General features: G+C 37.9%; 1 protein-coding gene across 1 annotated transcript in view; it reads left to right on the top strand.

Annotated features, from left to right (window-relative positions):
- Nucleotides 1–21435, top strand: part of slc35b3 (solute carrier family 35 member B3) — a 40431-nt gene extending 18996 nt beyond the window's left edge. Inside the window, 5 exon segments of the mRNA XM_052022977.1 lie at nt 503–600; nt 6166–6258; nt 13895–14006; nt 19546–19615; nt 20856–21435. Of these exon segments, the coding sequence (XP_051878937.1) occupies nt 503–600; nt 6166–6258; nt 13895–14006; nt 19546–19615; nt 20856–21003 (521 nt within the window). The 3' untranslated portion in view covers nt 21004–21435.
- Nucleotides 21436–23131: the final 1696 nt, after the last annotated feature.

Genomic DNA, 23131 nt, shown 5'->3' on the forward strand with positions numbered 1-23131 from the left:
GTTCAGCCAGGTAAATGAGAGGGGTTTGATTTGAAGCATTAAGCTCTGTTTCTCTCTTCACAGAATCTTATTGAGATGCTGACTATCTCCAGAATTTTCTGGTTTTTTTTTCATGAATGAACACAGGTTTATTTAGGAGTTTACTGTCAATAAATGCATGATTGTTCAATGGATATGAATACTATGTAATTTTAAACCTATTTGTTCACATTTATTACCACAGCCACTGATGCTAATCTTGCTTTACTACTTGCAGGCAATTTAAGCTGATCTAGTATTAAATGCAGAAGTTAATATAGAAATTTTAAGTAGGAGAAACATTATAAAGTTTGATTTAGAAAAGTAAAACATTAGATGAGATGTTAATGCTTTCTACTCTGATTGCAGACTGTGTTGCAAACTTAATCAAGAGGTCTTTTTTTTGGCCTTTAATAACAGAAATTAAAAGATGCACGTCATGTTTCTTAAGCTTACAATCATTTTGAAAATCTGTGCCCTCCAGGAATAGCACTTATATCAATGGCACTCTGTGCAGATGCAGCAATTGGAAATGTACAAGAGAAAGCTATGAAATTGCATAATGGTTCAAATTCAGAAATGGTAAGTAAGTTCAATCATTCAGTATCTGGTTGTCCTGTTATTTTAGTAGCTTTGCAGAGGCATTACAGTGTACATCAGTTTCAAATTATTGAAAGATTATGAAATAATGTTCTGCATGTTCGACAATTTGTAATTTGAGCAAGATGTGTTCTTTAAAGCTAAAGCACCCTGTGTGGTTGGATTTTAAAATCAAATTGTTGCATAATGCCTTCTATTTCAAGTCCTTTGTATGAAAAATTGTCTTTCATTCAGTTTGTGATACACAATTGATGCACAGTTCAATGTGAACATATTATGATGAGCTTCAGTTCTCTGAAACGACTGGATCAGTTTTGCAGGGAATTGTTGGCAAATTGTCGAGAATTCACTGACAATACTGCATGAAGCACTACAACTTCTATTCAGAATTCACTGTTGTCAGTTTGTTGTTGGGTAGCCTACTGTGCTTTGACACTAGCCTCTTCATGGAGTTATGTGTGGAGAGGGAACTTGGTCAAAGTGCCCACTATTTATCTTGTGACACTGAAGAATCAGTTGAATGGAGGTGCAATTGGTCTTTCTTTCTCCCTTCTTTGAATAGAAAGGAAATCCTCTGAGATCCTCTGGTTCCTCCCTTGCTTTGAATAGAAAGGAAATCCTCTGAGATCCTCTGGTTAAGTTTGTTAATATAATCCTTTTAATTCTTATGTTTTTTTTAATAAACCTTGGGCAAGAACTTACTCCAGGCATTAAAACAGCATTGTGAGTCATCTTAATGATAATGAAAGTTTAGAACAGAATATTGTTCTCAAAGTTGTGTTGCTGGTTTTCCCTGTGTAATGCCATTGCCAAAACTGAGAATGCCACTTTCAACCAGGCATTAAAACAGCATTGTGAGTCATCTTAATGATAATGAAAGTTTAGAACAAAATATTGTTCTCAAAGTTGTGTTGCTGGTTTTCCCTGTGTAATGCCATTGCCAAAACTGAGAATGCCACTTTCAGTGTAGCACTGCTGATGTGTTACAGGTGGTATCAAGTGGTTACAGGGGGTACCTTGGTCTTTAACTCTTAAAAGGACATACCGGAATACCTGCACCACTCTTACAGCTATAGGGAAGCTTTCGAATGAATAGATGTTGCACTAATGGGGGTGGGGTAAGAGAGTGTCCCCAGGGAACAAAGGGATCTGGACAAGCCTGTAGCAATGTTCTATGATAGGGTGGAGCATTGTGAGCAATTCTAGTTGCCAGCTTGTGACCATGCTGGAGAAAGTGCAGAGAAGATTCACCAGGTGTGGCCTGGACCGGAGAACTTTGATCATGGAACATAGAACAGTACAGCAGAAGACGATATTGTGCTGAACTAATTAAGGTAATGATGTCTAATTAAACTAATCTCTTCTGCCTGCATATGGTCCATATCCCTCCATTCTTTGCATATTCATGAGCCTATCTAAGAGCCTCTTAAGTGCCACCATCATATCTGCCTCCACCACCATTCCTGGCAGCACATTCTAGGTACCCACCACTCTCTGTGCAAAAAAATTTGCCCTGCACATCTCCTTTTGAACTCTTTTCCACCCCTCCCACCGCACCCCCCTCCCCCCCCCCCCCGGCCAAGCTTATATGTAGCCCTCTAGTATTAGACATTTCAACCCTGGGAGAAGAGATAATGGTTGTTTACCCTGTCTATGCCTCACATAATTTTATAAACTTCTGTCAGGTCTCCCCTCAGCCTCTGCCACTCCAAACCCTAGTTTGTCTAAGCTCTCCTTATAGCACTGCCTTCTGATCCAGGCAGTGTCCTGGTAAACCTCTTCTGCACCGTCTCCAAAGCCTCCAATCACGGAGAGTTTGGATAGGCTGGGCTTGCTTTCCCTGAAGCAAAGGAGGCCCTGAGGTGACCTGATAAAAGATTATAAAATGCATGGATAGGGTAGATAGTCAACATCTTTTTCCCATGGTGGGGGTAGCTAAAAACAGGAGGGAATAGTTTAACATGAGAGCTAGGAGATTTAAAAGGGCTCTTGGGAGTAAGCATTTTGCACAGACAGTGGTTGATATCAGGGGAGGTGGTAGAATCAGATACAACTACTATGTTTAAGAAGCATTTAGACAGACACTTAAATAGGCAAGGCATAGAAGGATGTAGTCCTAATGCGGGCAAGTGGGATTAGTGTAGATGCCCAAAAAGGTTAGCATTGGACATGGTGGGCTGAAGGGCCCATTTCTGTGCTGTAGGACTCTATGATCAAGGGAATTCAGATGACACAAACGCTGCTGGTGACTAACCCCCACAAACCTTTGAGTGGCACTCCTGACAGGAAGCTGCCAAAAGGAATTATTTGTAACAACAGGAGTGCTGTCTCTGATTACCTGCAGTCAGGGAAGCCTGCAACACAGCCAAATACCTGTACTCACTACGATGGGCTAAAGGGAAAGTTGATTAAGTCAAGGAGCATGCAGCTGTTATCAGTAAATTTGAAGATGTGGCAGAGGTCTGCGGTAGCAACTTGGAATGACCCTGAGACTAGTAAGCTGAGAGTGATCATAACTCTGACATCCATGAGCAAAGCAGTCAAGGAACAAGTGAGGTTATATTTGAGGTTGTAGGAGGTCACAGTTTTCATTGGGGGCAAAGAAGGCTGTTTGAGTGTTGTCCCTTTTAAATACACTGTTTTGGGCAAAAGGGGTTATTGAAAGTTAGTTGTGCTGTCAGTAAATAAGAACTGTTGTTTATCAAACTACTGAAGCTAAAGGTGAATTTGTATGACATTCCTGTAATGCCATTTGGTGGAGAATTAGGCAAGAGGAAGCATATTAGGGAGAGTGAAATTCTCGCTGAAAAACTTGGAGACAAATTTCCATACGGATGCTGAGGCACCACAGTAATGTGTTCTGTACCTTTGCTCTACTTCAACTTTACTGAATTTTCAATAACAGAGCACTGATTTCTTTTCTGGAGTTGTACAAGTGAATTTCTAGTCACTCATTTTTAATTTAGACTTTTTTAAAGGAGCACTTTTAAATGCTTTCAAGAACTTGCAACATTTTTATCAGCGTTTGAGTGATTTAGTTTTATGTTTTTTTATGTCTTCTGAACTTAGGTTCTTAGGTTTTTGTTCTTAAGTTTTTATGTTCCTGAATGTCTCGAACACATTCAAAGTATCTTGATCATTTGACAGCCCTGGCTAAGTCAGGAATCATGACTTAGTTGATTGCAAGTTTTTTTTTACTTTGTGGGTGGAGTTTTTTTTGTTTGTATGATCGGATCGCATTATTATACAAAAGAAACTTTTACTGTGCAGGGCCTTACTACCAAAGATTCTTCTAGTGGTCCACCATGAAATCATGCACACTTTGTTTCTAGATATTGACTTACAGAGCCATTCCTAACTAGGAGCAGCACTTGATGATCAATTAATTGCAAACGACATGCAATAAAGCTTTGAGAACTGAGTTTCCAGTTTCGGTTAAACCTCTTTTTTTCAGGGGATGGCATGGGGGTGGTAGTTGGTTAATGGAAAACAGAAGTTCATTATCATTAAATGGCATAATTATCTGCCAGGAATTATGGAGGATGATCTGTTGAATGCAGACTAATAAGATAGAAGGTGCGGGCAAGAGAAACCCTAACCTTGTTCCAGAAAATATTGTTTAGAATCTCTTCAGACACAGAAAATACTTTTTTGGAAGTATTGGATAGGAATTCCATTATAAATGGGTGAAACTAGAAGAAATGCCTATTTTGTCAAGTAGTTCCCTTAATTTTCACCGATGCTTTAACGGAAGTTGAAATTTTGTCATTATTTGGAAAGCAGTTGAGTCATGGAATCATGACTGTTAATACTTTTGTAACCAATTATTAAAGTTGCATTCCTGATTAAAAATATGCTTGTATTTTTCTCTGAACTGTACCTGGTGCAATACCTGAAAGAAATTGTTGGCTATTTCCCTGGCCTTTATGGTTTCAGTCACATGCACTAATTTTACTAGAAAAGCTTCTTGCTGAGTATTTCCCATGTATATATTTAAAGTAAAACTATGTTAAATTGGAGGCACTAAAAACGCTATTGTTTTATTGCCAATTTAAAAGTTACATCCTGCCACTCAATAAACATGGCAATCAAAAGCACCAGCAATGCTATTTTTGTTACAGATTCTGGAAAAGTGAACTAAAAACAAGAAATGCTCAGCAGGTCTGGCAGCATCTGTGGAGAGAGAAGCAGAGTTATTGTTTCAGATTGATGTTGTTTCATCAACTTTAGGAAAAGTTAGAAATAGCGGTACAACGGTGCAGCAGGCAGTGCTGGTGTCTTACAGTCCTGACCACCAGCGCTGTCTGTGTGGCATTTACACATTCTACCTGTATCTGTTGGTTTCCTCTGGGTGCTCCGGTTTCCTCTGGGTGCTCCAGTTTCCTCCCACGTCCCAAAGAGGGTTAATTAGTTAACTTATAATTAATTAGCGACTATAGATTATCCCTAGTGTAAATTGATGGTAAGGGAATCAGAGTGAACTTGATGGTCACATGAAAGCTTAGTACGTGGGGGACTGGAATTGTTCTGGAAACAATGGGTCAAATGACCTGCTACATTATGAGAAATTACAAGAAATGAAGTTTAATTTGCAGAGAAAGGGAGGAAGGTGGAGAGGACAAGAGTGAATGTCAGTGTTGGGGCAGAGACCAGGAGAGAATGAATGAATCATGGTGGTGATAACTGAAAGAGGGTGATAAAGATGTCAATTGCAGGGAGCAATTGAAATCTGAAGAAATAGAAAGACTGAATGTTGGAATGTGAGATACAAGACTGAAGTAACTAATTATTTGAAATAGTTGAATTTGATGTTGATTCCTATAGGCTGTAAGGTGTTTCCCAATTCTAATTTTATTTATTTTTCTTCCCCACCCCCCAAAGTACAAGTCGAATGCTGGTCTTGGTCGTGATCCTGAACCTTCCACCTCCTCTTTCCTCTAACCCCAGCCCACAACCACCATTGACCTCTAACATTCCAAATGCCCTTCTCCATTATGCGACTTTAAGCCACATCCTGTCCCCACCACCAGCAAAGTCACACCATGTGTCCAATTGGCCGACTCCCAGAACTGATCCTCACAGTTATACCAGCCGACATAACATTTGCCCAAGGCCCCCGAAGCAACTGAAGTTTTCACAGGGGGGCCAATGACAGAAACAGCTATTAGATCCCCACTGTTGCATCGCACCAGAATTTCTAGGCATATATCGTTCAATATGTGACCCACCAGCTATATGCAAATGTGTTCTACTGATTAGAGTCATTTTATTTGTCAAACTTTTATACAAAGGATCAACCATTATTTTTCTTGGGTAGTCCTTGCTGATGTAGTATTACCATATTTTATTGTAGTTTGGCTTAGAAAGCAGTTCAGGTCAAACCATATGTTTTTTAAAGTTCCAGGTGTTTGCCTTTTGGCACCTTTGTTGCCTCACATTTATCACTTGCACTGTTCTCTGGTTTATATAACAGTTTAAGTAACTGTTTTCATTTTGAACAGCTGCACATCCAGGATTATTAATATATATGTCTCCTCTTCTTCCTAGGTTTTGTATTCCTATTCAATAGGTTTTCTGTATATATTAATGGGTTTGTTTTGTACCCATGGACTGGGCCCCGCTTTTGTCTTTTGTTCCAGGGTAAGTGTGTTTAACGATATATTCTTAATATCTTCCTTTAAGCCTATGTTCAAAGAAAGTGCCATGTTTATGTTCATTCGATTGGACATTTATGATTAAATAAGCAGAACTGCTCTATCTGTGTTACATTTAAAATACTTCATGTTTCCAATCCTAAATATATATTTTAGTTTGCTTGTATGCAGTATAATCAATGAACTGGATTATCGATATTAGCATTTGTTTCAATGGGATGTTTTTGTGTTGTTCTTTTTTACCTTTTACTGGTGTACAGAAACTCCCGATGGTAACACTTGACACACTATAGATAAAACTCGGCTGAACAAAGTGATGTGTTTGAATGAACCAATGCTGCATTGTTTTCCCCTTCAATGTCTTTCTAATTTACTCACCTTTATTCTGGTGGGCAGGTAGGATTCTGGAGACATTACAGTTCTCGGATACTTTGCCAAAATGGTCATAGTAAATATATGATTCTGGGTGGTGTGTTTTAAAAAGAAGCATCAAAGTTACACTTGACCATTGTCGTTGTCCATAAGAAAGTAAATATGAGCAGGATATGAAGCTGTTTTTAGATTAACTAATGTAGTACGGACAGGGAATTGTAACAGCTGTCCCTGCCTCCTTATCTCAGTGGGTAATGTGATATTGATCCAATGAAGGGAACTCTTGTAGAATGCATTATGAATCCACACCAGTGTTTAAATTCAGGTTAGCAACACTTGTTCATGCAATTAAGCATTTAATGTTAGATTTTAGTGAGTGGTAGATTTGAACCCAGACCAAACAGTGAGCAAACTCCACCAAAAAGGAAAATACTGCAGATGCTGGGTCGTGCAGTATCTGTCAAGCACTAATTCTGTTTCATTTTCTATTAGTGCTGCATGAACTGTTGAACATTTCCAGCATTTTTTGATTTTATTGCACATTTCTCTATGATGGAGCTTTCTGCAGAAAGCTCCCTGTTTTCGTTTGTGAATCTGTATATACTTTAAAAATGTTTCAACTCATGCAGTTCAAGGGAAAGAGATTGTGTGCTTGGTAATCCATATTGCAAATGTAGTCTGCAGACATTAAACAAAAGTAAATAGTAATTGGGTAAATCCATAAAGTTGAGATGTTTAAACTGGACAACATTCTGTACAATTGTTTATTGGTGGTTCAAAATTACACTTTATTTTCTCGTTAATGACGTGGATGCCTTTTGGAAGACATTTTGATTCCTCTTCATACTTCCTAATGTACAGAATTATATAGAAAATCGACATTAAATATGCCTTTTTCATGAAACAAAGTTCTCTCAAACAGCTCTAAGGATAATGCAGACAAATATGTCAAAGGAATTGGATGAGGAAAAACTTATTCAGTAAGATTAAAACTGGTAATTTGGGAATTTAAAAAATTGTTTACAATTCCCAAAACCTGCTATAGTTCCTTAGTAGTAAAAAAAATCTCAGTCCTAGCTGAAGTCCAAAGTGCTCATGTTTTCCATTTATACAGTACTAATATTCAAACGTATAGTCACAACTCTGATTTAACAATATGTTGTTTATAAAAAGTAGACTGGAACATTGAGCCTGTTCCATTCCAGTATCATGTCACTCTTGCAGAACCTGCTTCTGTTACTTTTCACCTGCCATCCATACAGACCTAGTGAAAATAGGTAAATTAGTTTATCATTGTCACGTACTTAAGTACAGTGAAAAACTTTGTTTTGCATGCCATCCATATAGATCATTTAATCACATCAGGGCATTGAAGTAGTATAAGGGAAAACAACAACAGAAGGCAGAATAAAGTGTTAAAGTTACAGGGAAAGTGTAGTGCAGGCAGACAATAAGGTGCAAGGGCCATGGCAAGGTAGATTGTGAGGTCAAGAGTCCTTCTTATCATACTAGGGGACCATTCAATAGTCTTATGACTGTGAGATGGAAGCTGTCCTTGAACCTGGTAGTATGTGCTTTCAGTCTTTTGTGTCTTCTGCCCGATGGGAGAGGGGAGATGTCCATGGTAGGTGGGATTTTCTGATTTATGTTGGCTGTTTTACTGATGCAGCGTGAAGTATAGACAGAGTCCATGGAGATCCAGAGTCCATAAATAATTACACTATAAAGTTGTGATTCTTTTGTATTGAGTGTGATACTATTTTGTAATAATCCTAGAATAGATAATATTCTGCTCCATTAAGACTGTCAGTACAATTTTCAGCATGGCCATTCACTTGTGATTGTTGTCCATGACACACACTTCTAGATTTCAATTGTTGAATGATGATTAATGTCATTTAATAAGACATCTCTACAGCTTTTGGTAAGAATTGATATTTGTACATAGTTAATCAGGTGGTTTTCCACCAAAGTTTCCTTTCAAATTATTGTCTGCGCACTGTGTACACCCAGCTCTCTTAAGGTTCCTTACATTTTTTTGCCTTTCCAAAGCATTGGCCAGCTCAATTCACTCAATTCTACCAACTGTGTTTATGATTCTTTTAGAGCAATCAAGTAAGTAAAACAGAAAGTGCTGGAAACACTCAGCTTGTGGAAAGAGAAACAGTTAACGTTTCAAGTCAAAGACCCTTTGTCAGAATGTGGGACAAAAACAAGTTGGTTTTAAGTCATAAGAAGGAGGGGGAGGGATTGGTAGGACAAAGGGAATCTCTCTGATAAAATAAGGCCAGAGTTGCTGTGGGGATAACCTGTAAATGAGGTCGTCCAATTGAAAGGTTAGAGAGACCTGCTGGGGATGTCCTACAGGCTTTGTATTTTGCAACTTTTATATTCCTTTGTTTGTGTTCTCACTCTAGACTGTGCCCTCATTTCATATCTTTTATGCTGCTTTGTTCACTTTACCTCTCTCTACCCAGTCCCATTAATGTACCAACCAGATTATCTCGTTTGCAGATTATCCCCACGGCAACCCTGGTCTCCATTTATCAGAGATACTTCCTTTCTCCTATTCATTTTACCCCATTTCCTCTGCAATTTAAACTTGTAGCTCGTTGGCTGTCGTTCCCAGTTCTGATAAAGGGTCTTCGATGTGAAGAGTTAACTTTGATCCTCTTTCTGCAGATGCTGCATGATCTCCTGGGTGTTTACAGCATTTTCTGTTTTTATTTCAGATTTCCAGCATCTACACTTTTTGATTTTTCAAACACTAGGTAAGTATCTTCATTGTACTGCTTGAAATCTAGAAGCAGTAAGAATGCTTCCCCTCTACCTCTCACCTGCCCCTCATCCAATGTGCCCTTCCCTGACCCCAATTAGTCACCCCATCGTACTAACTTCGCTCCGCACCCTCTCACCCACAACTCCCAATAATGTAGTTGCAGTTTCCACAAACGCTTGTGCATGGCCTCCGTGTACACAATTTCCATTCCTTTTATGAAGCACTTGAATCCATAACTTTCAATGGGACCTGTTTTGCATTTCAACAATTCACCTGTGCATCTATTTTGTTTTACAACGATTTACTGATTAGAAATAATGAATCTGAGTATCGAATCTTTTGTAAATTTTTGCCTGTTTCATCAAAATAAAATGACTTTATTAAATATCCTTATCTTTTTTCCTATTCATTGAGCTGGTGTATCACCAGATGCTAACCTTGCCCAGACAAACTAGATATTTACAGTTGTTCAGTTGTGCCTTTACATTATCAATATGATAGACAGCAGCTTTTAAACGGTTCAAACTAACTTCATGTTTGTTGCTCTACATGAGAAGTTTGTTTCTTCCTTTATGGATTTTTTTTTTGTTCTGCACAATTATTTAGATTAAGAACTTCATAGCTGTTTAGTTCAGTTGTACCCTGTTACATCACGGGTGCCCATGCAGGAATGTTATGTTACTCCAAAGAAAGTGAGGAGCAGCTTACAGATTGAAAAGAAAGTTGGCTACATTACACTTGGAGGCTTCTTACACATCTTTACCCTAACATCCTTACCCATTGACAATGTTTGATTTATTCTGCCTCTCTGGGATTAATTTGTGTGGATGCCTGGATGAGTCAAAGTCGAGTTTATTGTCATGTCTACAAGTACATGTATACACAGGTGCAATGAAAAATTTTACCTGGAGCAGCATCACATCATGCTGAGGTAGTTGTGCTGGGTGTTTCAAGATGACATCAAGTCAAGCTCTAGGAATGCTAGGAGCTTTCTGTATTGCTTTAAGCCATAAGGCTTTTGACTTTGACTTTCTCCACACTGATTCAGGGGACTTCAGCATCAATCAGTCAGCATTCCCCGGGTCCAATAAACAATTGGCACACCCTTGTCAAGAGAAAACATCACTTTCCCTTTGGCTAAACAGCAATGGCATGAGAGAAATACAGTGGCATGCAAAAGTTTGGGCACCCCGGTCAAAATTTCTGTTACTGTGAATGGTTAAGTGAGTAGAAGATGACCTGATTTCCAAAAGTCATAAAGTTAAAGATGAAATATTCTTTTCAACATTTTAAGCAAGATTAATGTATTATTTTTGTTTTGTACAATTTTAGAGTGAAAAAAGGAAAGGAGCACCATGCAAAAGTTTGGGCACCCCAAGAGATTTGAGCTCTCAGATAACTTTTACCAAGGTCTCAGACCTTCATTAGCTTGTTACGGCTATGGCTTGTTCACAGTCATCGTTAGGAAAGGCCTGGTGATGCAAATTTCAAAGCTTTATAAATACCCTGACTCCTCGAACCTTGTCCCAACAATCAGCAGCCATGGGCTCCTCTAAGCAGCTGCCTAGCACTCTGAAAATTAAAGTAAATGATGCCCACAAAGCAGGAGAAGGCTATAAGAAGATAGCAAAATGTTTTTGGGTAGCCATTTCCTCAGTTTGTAATGTAATTAAGAAATGGCAGTTAACAGGAATGGTGGAGGTCAAGTTGAGGTCTGGAAGACAAAGAAAACTTTCCAAGAAGACTGCTCATAGGATTGCAAGAAAGGCAAATCAAAACCCCCGTTTGACTGCAAAAGACCTTCAGGAAGATTTAGCAGACTCTGGAGTGGTGGTACACTGTTCTACTGTGCAGTGACACCTGCACAAGTATGACCTTCATGGAAGCGTCATCAGAAGAAAACCTTTCCTGCATCCTCACCACAAAATTCAACGTCAGAAGTTTGCAAAGGAACATCTGAACAAGCCTGATGCATTTTGGAAACAAGTCCTGTGGACTGATAAAGTTAAAATAGAACTTTTTGGCCGCAATGAGCAAAGGTATGTATGTTTGGAGGAAAGAGGGTGCAGAATTTCATGGAAAGAACACCTCTCCAACTGTTAAGCACGGGGGTGGATCGATCATGCTTTGGGCTTGTGTTGCAGCCAGTGGCACAGGGAACGTTTCACTGGTAGAGGGAAGAATGAATTCAATTAAATACCGGTAAATGCTGGAAGCAAACATCACACCATCTGTAAAAAAGCTGAAGATGAAAAGAGGGTGGCTTCTACAACAGGATAACAATCCTAAACATACCTCAAAATCCACAATGGACTACCTCAAGAGGCACAAGCTGAAGGTTGAAGGCACAAGCTGAACTAAACATCATCAAAAATCTATGGATAGACCTCAAAAGAGCAGTGCATGCAAGATGGCCCAAGAATCTCACAGAACTAGAAGCCTTTTGCAAGGAAGAATGGGCGAAAATCCCCCAAACAAGAATTGAAAGACTCTTAGCTGGCTACAGAAAGTGTTTACAAGCTGTGATACTCGCCAAAGGGGGTGTTACTAAGTACTGACCATGCAGGGTGCCCAAACTTTTGCTTCGGGCCCTCCTCTTTTTCTGTTATTTTGAAACTGTAAAAGATGGAAATAAAAAAGTAATCTTGCTTAAAATATCAAAGAAATGTGTCATCTTTAACTTTATGTCTTTTGGAAATCAGGTCATCTTTTACTCGCTTAGCTGCTCACAGTAACAGAAATTTTGAGCGGGGTGCCCAAACTTTTGCATGCCACTGGATAGGTTGGTTTCAAAAATGCAGATTCTAATTGAAAGATTGTTATCATTTAAAAGGCTCCCACAGTTGACCAAGCCCAACCACTTCCAGTTTTAATAGATGCAAAGGAGATGGTAGGCAGTCAATGTACTCTGGGAGATGGAGATACAAGAGACTAGACGCTGGAATCCGGAAGCAGTAAGCAATCTGCTGGAGGAACTCTGTGGATTGAGCAGCATCTGTTGGGGGAAAGGAATTCACAAGATCAAAAGACAAAGGAGCAGAAGTAGGCCATTCGGCCCATCGAGTCTGCTCCATGAGATAAACTAAAACTATTCCTATCTAGCCCCAATTTCCGGCCTTATCCCCATATCCCTTGATACCTTAACTAATTACATACTTATCAATCTCCTCCTTAAACGCCCCCAATGATTGGGCCTCCACAGCTGTACGTGGCAAAGAATTCCATAATTTCACTACCCTCTGGCTAAAGAAATTTCTCCTCATTTCTGTTTTAAACCGGTACCCTCTAATTCTAAGATTGTGCCCTCTGGTCCTGGACTCACCCACCAAAGGAAACAGCTTAACCATATCTACTCTGTCCAGTCCTTTCAACATTCCAAATGTTTCTATGAGGTCCCCTCTCATTCTTCTGTACTCCAGTTAGTACAGTCCAAGAGCCGACAAACGCTCATCATAAGTGAGCCTTTTCATTGTTGACGTTCCTTTCCCACAGGTGCTGCTCAACTAGCTAAGTTCCTCCAGCAGATTGATTGTTACTCTGGGAGGTGGATTGGCTAAGTTAATGTCACAGTGATCCTGCTTGCCTCTTATTGACCCTCTCTTTCACAGTTAACTCTGACCATCCATTGTTCCCTGTCCTTTAGAAACCTCTTCAGTTAGGTCAGGCCTGTAAGAATCAGTGTTTTTGCAGCAGTGAATATGAGCCAAGAGTGCGGAGAAAGCTTGTCCTCCAGCTCACCAAGTATACTTTCTTCCTTCTCGGTACAACCTGTCAAAACCCACTGCTACATTTTCTCAACCTGTTTCGGAAAGCAACCTAACCAATATCAAAATTACTATTATTCCAGATGCCTGCAATTCCTAACCTCCAAGGGAGGTAGTTCTAATTGGTAACCCTATGTATTCAACATGTAAATTGTTTAGCACATTCATGGACCAAAATCACAAATCGTTTCATGTTCATCCAGGAAAGGAACACTGAATATCTTCCTCCTTATTACTCACCCTCTCCCACCACATCCTCTAATACACCTGAACTATCCTCCCTTCTTCCTCTTCCTTAAATATGCTTGCTGTTATATTTTTACTTTATTAAATTTGTTTCTTACTCTTCAAAACTCCTTTTCTCTGATTTACAACTATTCTCAATCTTATAAAGATCGAGACTTGATACCACATAATCACTAATTACTGATTACTGGTAATGTTTTGAATATTGTTGGAGTACTTACTACAAATCTGCTTTTATTAGATATGACTGCCAGCTGTTCAGATTTCATTGTGAAGGGCAAGAATGAATACTAATTGGTTTACTGACTTTGCCTGAAATTTTACTCTTCCAAAGACTACTACTTAACAAGCTTCCAGTTTACTTAATGTGCATTGTTTAACATTGTAGAAAACATCCTTACTCTGTGTAGTTTAGAATCATTGATGACCTGTAATTTCTGGTTTCCACATTTGTTTTGCAGCATCCAATGCAGACATATGGATATGCATTTATGTTTTCATTGACAGGATATTTTGGAATTTCCTTTGTACTAGCCTTGATAAAGCTCTTCGGTGCACTAGTTGCTGTAACAGGTAATATGTACTTTATTTTGGTTACCACTATTAAGATTTACTACAATTGCATATTAGTTAAAACTATAAAATTGAAACCTGCCAGCATTGTGTAATCTTAAGGAAAAACTTACTAACTGAAAATTCAACACTTTTTTTTTCTGGGTCAATATTAAGCAGGGCAAACTGAAAATAACAGGAAAATAGGTCAAAATCAGCAAAATAAAACCTACTATCTTTTGAGCTATTAAGGCAGTGATATGATGCTGGCTTGTCATAAGTGTAACATTTCCAAGTGTGGCAACCCATAAAGAATTTTTATCCATGTTTAATTTCAGCAAGACCGGAAAATGATACTCTGCATATTTCATAATTTTATCTGTCTTTGCAATGTGAATTACCTTGTATAAAATAAAATCCAGTCCTCACCATCTCAGGCCCCACTATGCCTAACATTATGTGCCTGGAATGTGTGGCCTCTACTGTGTTGCCAATTACTGATACTTGTTCATCAATCTGACTGTTCAATACCCTGATCTTCTCAATGCAGGTTAGCATTGACCAGCCAAAGGCTGTTATAAACTAGTACTGGTTGTTCATTACTGCTTAGGGATAGAAGTACAGACTGAACTAAAATCTTGGCAGTTGAAAGACTGCAGACACATGCATCCACAGTGTATGACTATTGCTTCTCATTATCACTATCTTAGGAGGACACTAAAGCTGCTTGAAAGCAGATCTGTTCAGAGGCATATCTGCCTGAAAAATGAGAATTGAGGAAAGTTATCTTTTTTAAGTTTCTCCCACGTGGCCACATTACAAGTTACTCATTTAAGTATAACAACAAGTTGTTAACACTTGGAGAAGCAACTCACATTTACCTTCTCTCCAGTAGTTTGTGCTTAGATACGCTTAACACTAAATCCTTGTTCCAGATTTCAGATTGGTAGTGTTGATCTCTGGCAAAATTTGGTTCCAGCTGGGATTAGAGTTAGCCCAAGTAGGTTGGATGGGGAGAGGAGAGGTGGTAACATATGGCAGTGCATTTCCTACACAAAGCTTTCATTTTGAAATTGTACCACTCGTAGGTTGGAGAATGTGAAAATGTCTTATAAACTGATGGGGAAGTGGTGATCCTTTAATTCAAGGTAATCCCACATGTTTTTATCTTGCTTACAAGGAAGTACATTTTGGTGCTATCACCATCCACCAATTCTTTGGTTTGTGAATCAAGATATGTTTGCTATACCACATGGACACTGAAGAGTCACATGCATTGCATTAAGAGATCTCAACATGTCAAACCTGAGCTGGGCATATTTTCGTTCCGTCATGCTATGCTTGCTTAACACATCAGCAGATCTCCCATATAAAAGCTGGTCGATCTGCTCAGATTTGTTGGCTTTCAAACACATAACTGAATGAAAGCTTGGGACCCCTAAGCACAGGCTGAAACAGTAGTTAACATCCAGGCCCAGGACAGCTGTGCTATGATAATGAACTCCCCACAGGGTCCAATGGAACACCACAGACCTTCTTAAATTTCTCATTTCTGGGAAATCCACTGCTGAACCATTTTTTGACAACAGGTACATTGAAATAAATGAAAAGAAACAGCTGCCAGGAGAATGGTATGAAGCTTTTTATTTGATTTAATTCATCTTAAATGTATTAATTTTATATTTTGATTTTTCGAAAATTTAACCTGTATTTTATACTTTTCAATGCTTGTACATGTCAATGACATTTACAAGCATTCAATTTAGTCAGTAGTTCCAACAACCAGTTAGCCAGGGTAAAGCCATTCTGGGAGTGCAGCCAGCTACTTGCGCTCTTGAGAGGCCCTGCATTATGCTGTGACTTGCTGATCATCTTCTCCCAGAGGAAGATTGCAAAGACCACCTCTGATGTAAGAGCAGGAGACTTGTGACATCATTAAGGTCACTAGTCTGTAGAAGATGCAGGCAATATTTTCATTTTGTTCAATACTTGAGGGATGGGAATGCATGGGATATTGGACTCTTTCCCATTTCAGGCACTGTCAGTCAGTATCAATCAAATCAGCACCTCAATGTAGCTACAGTTTGACTACTTTGCACTACAGTGGACATTTCTTTGTTCTAATTGTGTTCTTTCTTGTATAATTTTTATGTTTAATTTATATTTTCTTGTGAATGTTGTGTATCTGATGCTATGTGCTTGTGATGCTGCTGCAAGTAAGTTTTTCACTCTACCTATGCATACATGTACTTGTGCATATGACAATAAACTTGACTTTGACTTTTAGTTAGGTACAACACGGACAGAAGCTGCTACCTCAATTCTCCTCAATGTGCATCATTCCCAACCTCAAATGTCTGTTCTTCTTCCTTACTTATCATACCAGAATCTGAGTGGGTTTGCCAGTTTTATATTTTAGTTCCTTTTCTAAATGAATAAAAACTACATTAAAGTTTCACACATTCATTTATAAAGACCCTCACAATGAACATAAAGAAAAAAGTAATCCAATTAGTCTTGGTAAACTTGAATCCCAGAGATTAAAATTCTGGTGTATAAATTACTACAGCATCCAGTTCAATCATGTTTTTACACTTCATGTCTCTTTTTCTCCAGCTAAGAGCAGACATTACCTGTTTCCAGGTCTCTGCAAGTCACGTTGCACAATGTAAGACATCTCAAGGAAAGAGGTGCATGTGTAACTTGTATAAAGTGATGCAAGATTGGAGATCAAGTATTGAGAAAGCCAGTTAACGTCTATATTTTCAGTAAATCTGAGGTCATCTTAATACATCTTCAGCTTTAAGAGATGAATGAAAAGAAATAGTGTTAACAGTCATGGTCTGATCCTGTACTAGAAATTAATCTAATAATTGTCCAGATGAAGGATCTCAACCCAAAAATTGACTGTCCATTTCCCTCCACATGTGTTGCCTGACCCCCTGAGTTCTTCCAGCATGTTGTTTGATGCTCCAGTTTCCAGCATCTTGTGTCTCCATTAATCTAATAATGTCCTATATTAACATGAATCCCTGCCCTCCCTCAGCATATCTTTATATTCCTTTTAAAATATTCACACAATTATCTTCTTATGTCTTTCTCAAAAATGCAAATTATTTAAAGTATCGGTGGGTGTGGATAAACAGTCAACTTGGAATTTCGCTGCATAACTTCCTAAACAATAATTGGATCTTGTAAATGAGAACATAAAATACTTAAGGGAAGAAGTAATATAGTTGCACAACGTATTGGTACGATCACAGTTAGAGTACATTGACAAGTTTTGAGCACCTTAATATAGAAAGGATGTTGAAGAAATCAGCACTAGTATGTAACTGGTATTGGAGAAATTAATACAACTGACAGGGAATAAATCTCTAGGACCTAATAACCTGCATTTGGGTTTTGAAGGTGGTGAAAATAGAGCTGGTAGATAAACTAATTGTCATCTTCCAAAATTGCATAGATCTTTGAATGATTTCCACAGGTTGGAAAGGTGGCAAATATACTCCACTATTTTAAAAAAGAGGAGGGAGAGAGAAAGCAGGGGACTATTGATCAGTTAGCCTGACGTTGTTAGTACATTTAATGCTGCCATCTATTATTAAGGATGTAGTTAGAAAATAATAGGATTGAGCAGAGTGAATATGTATTTATGAATGGAAGATCATGTCTGGCAAATGTGTTGAAATTTTTAGTGGTGGGTATGGTGTACTTGGTCTTTCAGAAAACTTCTAATAAATGCTACACAAGAGATTATTAAAATTAGAGCCCATGATATTAAGGGTAATTTACTGGCATGGATTAAAGCTTAGTTAATGAACAGAGAGTAGAATAGGAATAAATAGGTGATTTTTCAGTTTGGGAAACTGTGATGAAGGGAGTGCCGTAGGGATCAGTACTGGAGTCCCAACTGTTCACAATCTATATCAGTGAGTTGGATGAGGACATCCAGTGTAATACATTAAAGTTTGCTGATGATGGCACCGTGAAGAGGATGCAGAGTGATATGAACAAGCTAAGTGAATGGGTAAGGTGATGGCAGATGGAATATAATGTGGAAATATACAAAATCATCCAATTTGGTACAAATAATAACACAAGGTGTTAGTGTTTAGAAGGACCTGGGTCTCTTTGTACCTAAATCACTAAAAATACCCAAATCACTAAATGTTAAAGTGTAAAATCAGCAAGTGAGTGATATGTTTGCCTTGATTGAAAGAGCATCTGAGGACTAGATTAGAGATATCATGCTTTAATTATTTTGAGCCCTGGTGAGATTGCATCTGGAAAACGGTGCACAGGTCTGGTCCCTCCTACTCAAGGAGGCAGGTACTTGTGATAAATGGAGGGCAGTGAGGGTTCACCAAGTTGATTCCTGGGATGTGAATCTTTAATACAAGGAGAAATTCAGTAGACCAGGCCTATACTCTTCAGCATTTGTAGATTTAGAGGTGATCTCATTGAAATGCATAAAAATCTCATTTACTTGTAGTTGATGTTTCTCTGGCTGCTGTGTGTAGAACCAGGAGTCATAGTCTCAAGGTGAGGTCGTCATACAGATGGGAAGAAATTTCTTCATCCAGGGAGCAGTGAATCTCTGAACTTCTCTATCCTAGAAGCTACAAAGACTCTGCCTCTTGAGCATATTCAAGAATGTGATCGATAGATTTTTAGATATTAAGGGAACCAAGGAACGTCAGGCCAATGCAGGACAGTGGTGCAGAGTTGGAAGGTCAACCGAGATCTTACTGAATGGTGGAGTAGGCACAAGGGGCCAAATGTCCGACTCCTCCTTACTTTTCTTATTGAAGCCATTAATATTATCCTTGCTATAAGCTGGTACAGACACTGTGATTCAGTGGGTAGCATTTTTGGTTCCAGATTGCAGGTCCCACACCTGAAGCTTGATCTGAAAAATCCAGCTGACATTCAAATGCAATATTGAGGAGGGGATTGCAGTGTGAGAAGTGTCATCTTTCGCCTGCAACAGTTAATTAGGATCCTGCTGAATCTCAAGTGGAAATAAAAGATCCCATGGCATCTTTTTGAAGAAGAGTAAAGAGAGTTATTCCCAAAGTCATGGCCAGTATTTGTCTCTCAATCAATAACATAAGAATGGTGTATCTCTGCTAATCACATTATCTTTAGTGGTGGACTGCAAATTGGCTGCTATGTTCCTAGTTTTGCAGTATTGACTACACTTCAGCCAATGCTTCATTAGTGCTTTGGGAGATCATGCAAGCCTGTTTTCTTGATTAAATGTTTCTTTATTCATGCAATCTAACTAATACTGATCTGTACTGTAGAGAGTTCGAAATAGGTTGTGCCATTATAACTTATGTCATAAATTGCATTCACAATTTTTTTTAGAAAAAGAAATCATAGGCTGGCAAGATATCTGTAGAGTTATTCATTCATGAATGTGTCAGATTATAAATTAACTATAAACAGATTGCTATTTATTAGCTTGTTGGAGAAACATTCAGAGCATTGCATAGTGGCTTAAAAAGTTCCATGTCCTTAATAGAGGTGAACATCTGTGTTTGTTTCTTTGCAGTAACCACTGGGAGAAAAGCAATGACCATTGGCCTTTCATTTCTCTTCTTTTCAAAGCCTTTTACCTTGCAGTAAGTAAAACTTCCTTTCGCGTACAAAAGTGACGTGCAGTATGTGAAACCTCAGAAGCAGAAAGGCAGTCCGGTATCAAAGCTGATGTTCTTCCCACAGTGCTCAACCACCCCAAATACATACAGTTGAGCAGGAAGTGGGATGGCTAACATTGCCTGTGTTCAGTTGTTTTCATTGGTAGTTCTGCCTTTTCAATTTTTCCCTATCTCTCAGTAAGTTCCTTTTCTCTAGAGAAGCATTTATTCTCCCTCAAAGCCATTTCAAAACATCTTGCACCAGAAACTTTATACAGGCTTGCCTTGAGGATGAATATGTTGCACCTAGCCACCTCTTGCTCCTAATTTCCTAATTCAAAATTTGTCTCGTGGTATTTACACTCTTCATTATATTTGTCTGGAAAGTTTTGTCAATTTTATCGTTGAGGAAACAGTCCAACTTGCTGAACCTGTTCTGTTAACTTGAATTATTGATGCATGGAATCAACTTTGTTGCTCAAAGACAAGCAAACTTAATCCATGACCAAGAGCTTTTACAGCAGCCCTATACCCCTTTAGGATTTGTACTTTGTCCCTTGTTAACAGCATCCAGTATATTATTTTTTTGTTATTACTTGAGTTAAATGCAGTGTTTTATCTGTAACTTCCTAACCTATTTAATTGACATGTTATACGACGATTACAATTACTATATTGTCCTTCTCTAGCCTTATATTAATTTATGCAGTCAGAATTATGTTGCTCTATCATTCTAAAGACACTGAAAAAGACACAGGCAGTGTTCTGTATGTGCAGCAGCTTCAGGATTTAGTTGGTGGTAGATCGTCAGAGAGAGAGGTAGACCACAAGTAGTTGATGTGGATTCATTGGCATTTGACCATTGAATATTTTTCCGCTATTTTTAACATTTACTTATCTTCCTCTGCTATTTTTTCTATTTTGTTTTCTTACCCTCATCCCACTCATTCATTTTGGAAATACTTATGATGGGCTGAAACTTGTCTTATTTATTTTTGCTTTCTTACTTTTTGTTTACTGTTGTAGTTGAAAACAGTAAGTTGGAAGACTGCTCTGAGAGAGGCAACTGAGTCCATTTTTGATGTAATTTTTGGGTGTGATAATACGGGAATATTGCTGTCAGGTAAACTGGTGCTCATTGACATTGATATGGTGTATTAAAGCTTCAGCTAATAGATCACTGGAAGTGCTACGTTACTAATTATATATTTATTTTCTCTTCAAGCTATGTATGGTCAGCTCTTCTGGTCCTCATTGGTATCTTCCTAAATGTTTACAGCAAAAACAAGGACTTAATTACACTGCCTTCACTTTCTGACCTTTGGAATAAAATCCAGAAAAAGCAAATGAGACCTACTTCACAGATGGTGTAGGGCCCACAGTGCTTTTCATTTCTCCTGATTTGATTGGACAATGCCGTCACTGGTTGGCCTTGACAGGACATTCTGCAGAAGTGCACTTGTGATGTATGCCTATTATTAATGCAACTGATGACTCTAGTTGTATGATAAAACAGATTTGATCAATCAAACCTGGGGAAAATACGAACTATACAAATGTGGTAAAAGGGAACAATGCAAAGCGTGGACAATGTTTTCCATAACTATCACAATGATTGTTTACTAATAATGCATATAAAATTCCAGATTTATGAATTACATTTCTTTCACTTGGTCCCTCTGTACTTTGGTCTTTGTTTGAATTCTGAGCAGTGGCCTGTGGTTTTTAAGTTTTGTAAATGAATCAAATATGTGTTTTGCTTTTTCTTTTTATTCAATGGAAATTACAAACTGAGATCAATTATGGCCAAACGTGTGGGTTTTTTTTAATTATATGTGTGTGTGCAATTTAATTGAAGTTATTGTAGTATGGTAGTATTTAAAGTTGTTATTTATCATGATTGTACAATTATATATATACCTTTCAAGTACATTTGATGCAACTTGATTGTACTGAGTTCCTAAATCAATCCACAGCAAAAGTGGGGCATGCAATTGGAAAATGAGCATTAAATTATATAGTTACGATGAGGAATGTCATGAAATTTTCTTTGTATAGTGACCCTAGCTAGATCAAGTACTTAATTTATTCCGTTGCAAAAAAATATGACATTAAGACATGATTACCATACTTTGCCAAAACGTCTTTTTAATCACACAGTGCCTCAAACTGAGTCTACTGTTTACCTTTTATTAAGAGCATAAGTCAAAGACCAGGAAAGCCCAAAGACGTTGCACTGGTCCCCAGACTACCCCAGACCAAAACCAACTTTGTGTTATGACCTTTACATCATTCTGTTTTTGCACAATGCCTTTTTAATCCTTAACGATTATTTTTAAAATTAATTTGTATTTCAGCGTGTTGAAGTTCAGATGTCTTTTATTACAAAAAGAAGAAATTGAGTAAAGCATATTGCTAAAAAATTTCTAATTTTTTGCAGTTAGTATATTTTTCCTTGGATTTATGCAAGTTTGTAGGAAGAATTGACATCCATTTAGTCATCATTGTTTATATGACAGACATTTTTAATGCAGGATATGAACAGGTTTATGTTTCATTGGTTTGAAAATACTGTATCTTTAACAATGAATATACAATATTGTTTTGTGGCCAATATACAATTACCTATAATATAAATAATATCTATGTGCACGTTGCTGCATGTTAAATATTTTCAGTATACAAATCGTAAGTTGGGGGCTGAGGCTATGGATGATTGAACACAATGGATTATATCTGTTGCAATCCTGCATTCTGACAGGCTGATAATTTGCCAATAACTTCCATTTAAACGTCTATTTTTAAATTTTAAAATGTATTCCAAAGGAATGGCAAATTCAGATATTTGTGTGGAAAATGTCACAATATAGAAGTTGCAGGACTGATGTAAAGGCATTTTGTTTTCCTCTGCTGTGATAGGTTGAAAGTTCAGGTGCATATTTGCACTGGATGTGCTCCACAAATATGCCTTATTGAACACAAGAGTAATAAAGATCAGTAACTGTATTTCTAGCTTTTCAAAAATATTCTTGGCTATTTGGCAAAGACTCTTGAGGAAAATGAATAAATTTGATATTTACTCCTATTCCAATGATATTTTAGAGCACTTTTTTAAGTTTCATAATTTAAAAATGTTTATTCCATGTAGGAAACCTCTTGTATAAATTTCAATGTATAAATTTATGCTGTCCCATTATCCTCAAATAACATATGAATCACTGATCAATTTTGCAAAAGAGACTGTCCTCTGGATAGCTGAGGAAAGGTTATTTGCACTTAACATTCATACTGCTCACCTGAAGATGATCACAGTTTTTAGATTGCAGTTGATTGCTGGATCATTTCACTGAAGGTAATTACATCCTTGGAAGAAAGAAGAATTAATCAAAACAAATAACTTGAAATTATTTCAGGTTTATCTGAAAATTATTTGCTTATTAGGGATGCCAATAAAGTACTATAGTCTTACATTTTGTTCCAGTCAACATCGATATGAATAAT

The sequence above is a fragment of the Pristis pectinata genome, chromosome 9 (assembly GCF_009764475.1).
Source record: "Pristis pectinata isolate sPriPec2 chromosome 9, sPriPec2.1.pri, whole genome shotgun sequence".
Taxonomy (NCBI): domain Eukaryota; kingdom Metazoa; phylum Chordata; class Chondrichthyes; order Rhinopristiformes; family Pristidae; genus Pristis; species Pristis pectinata.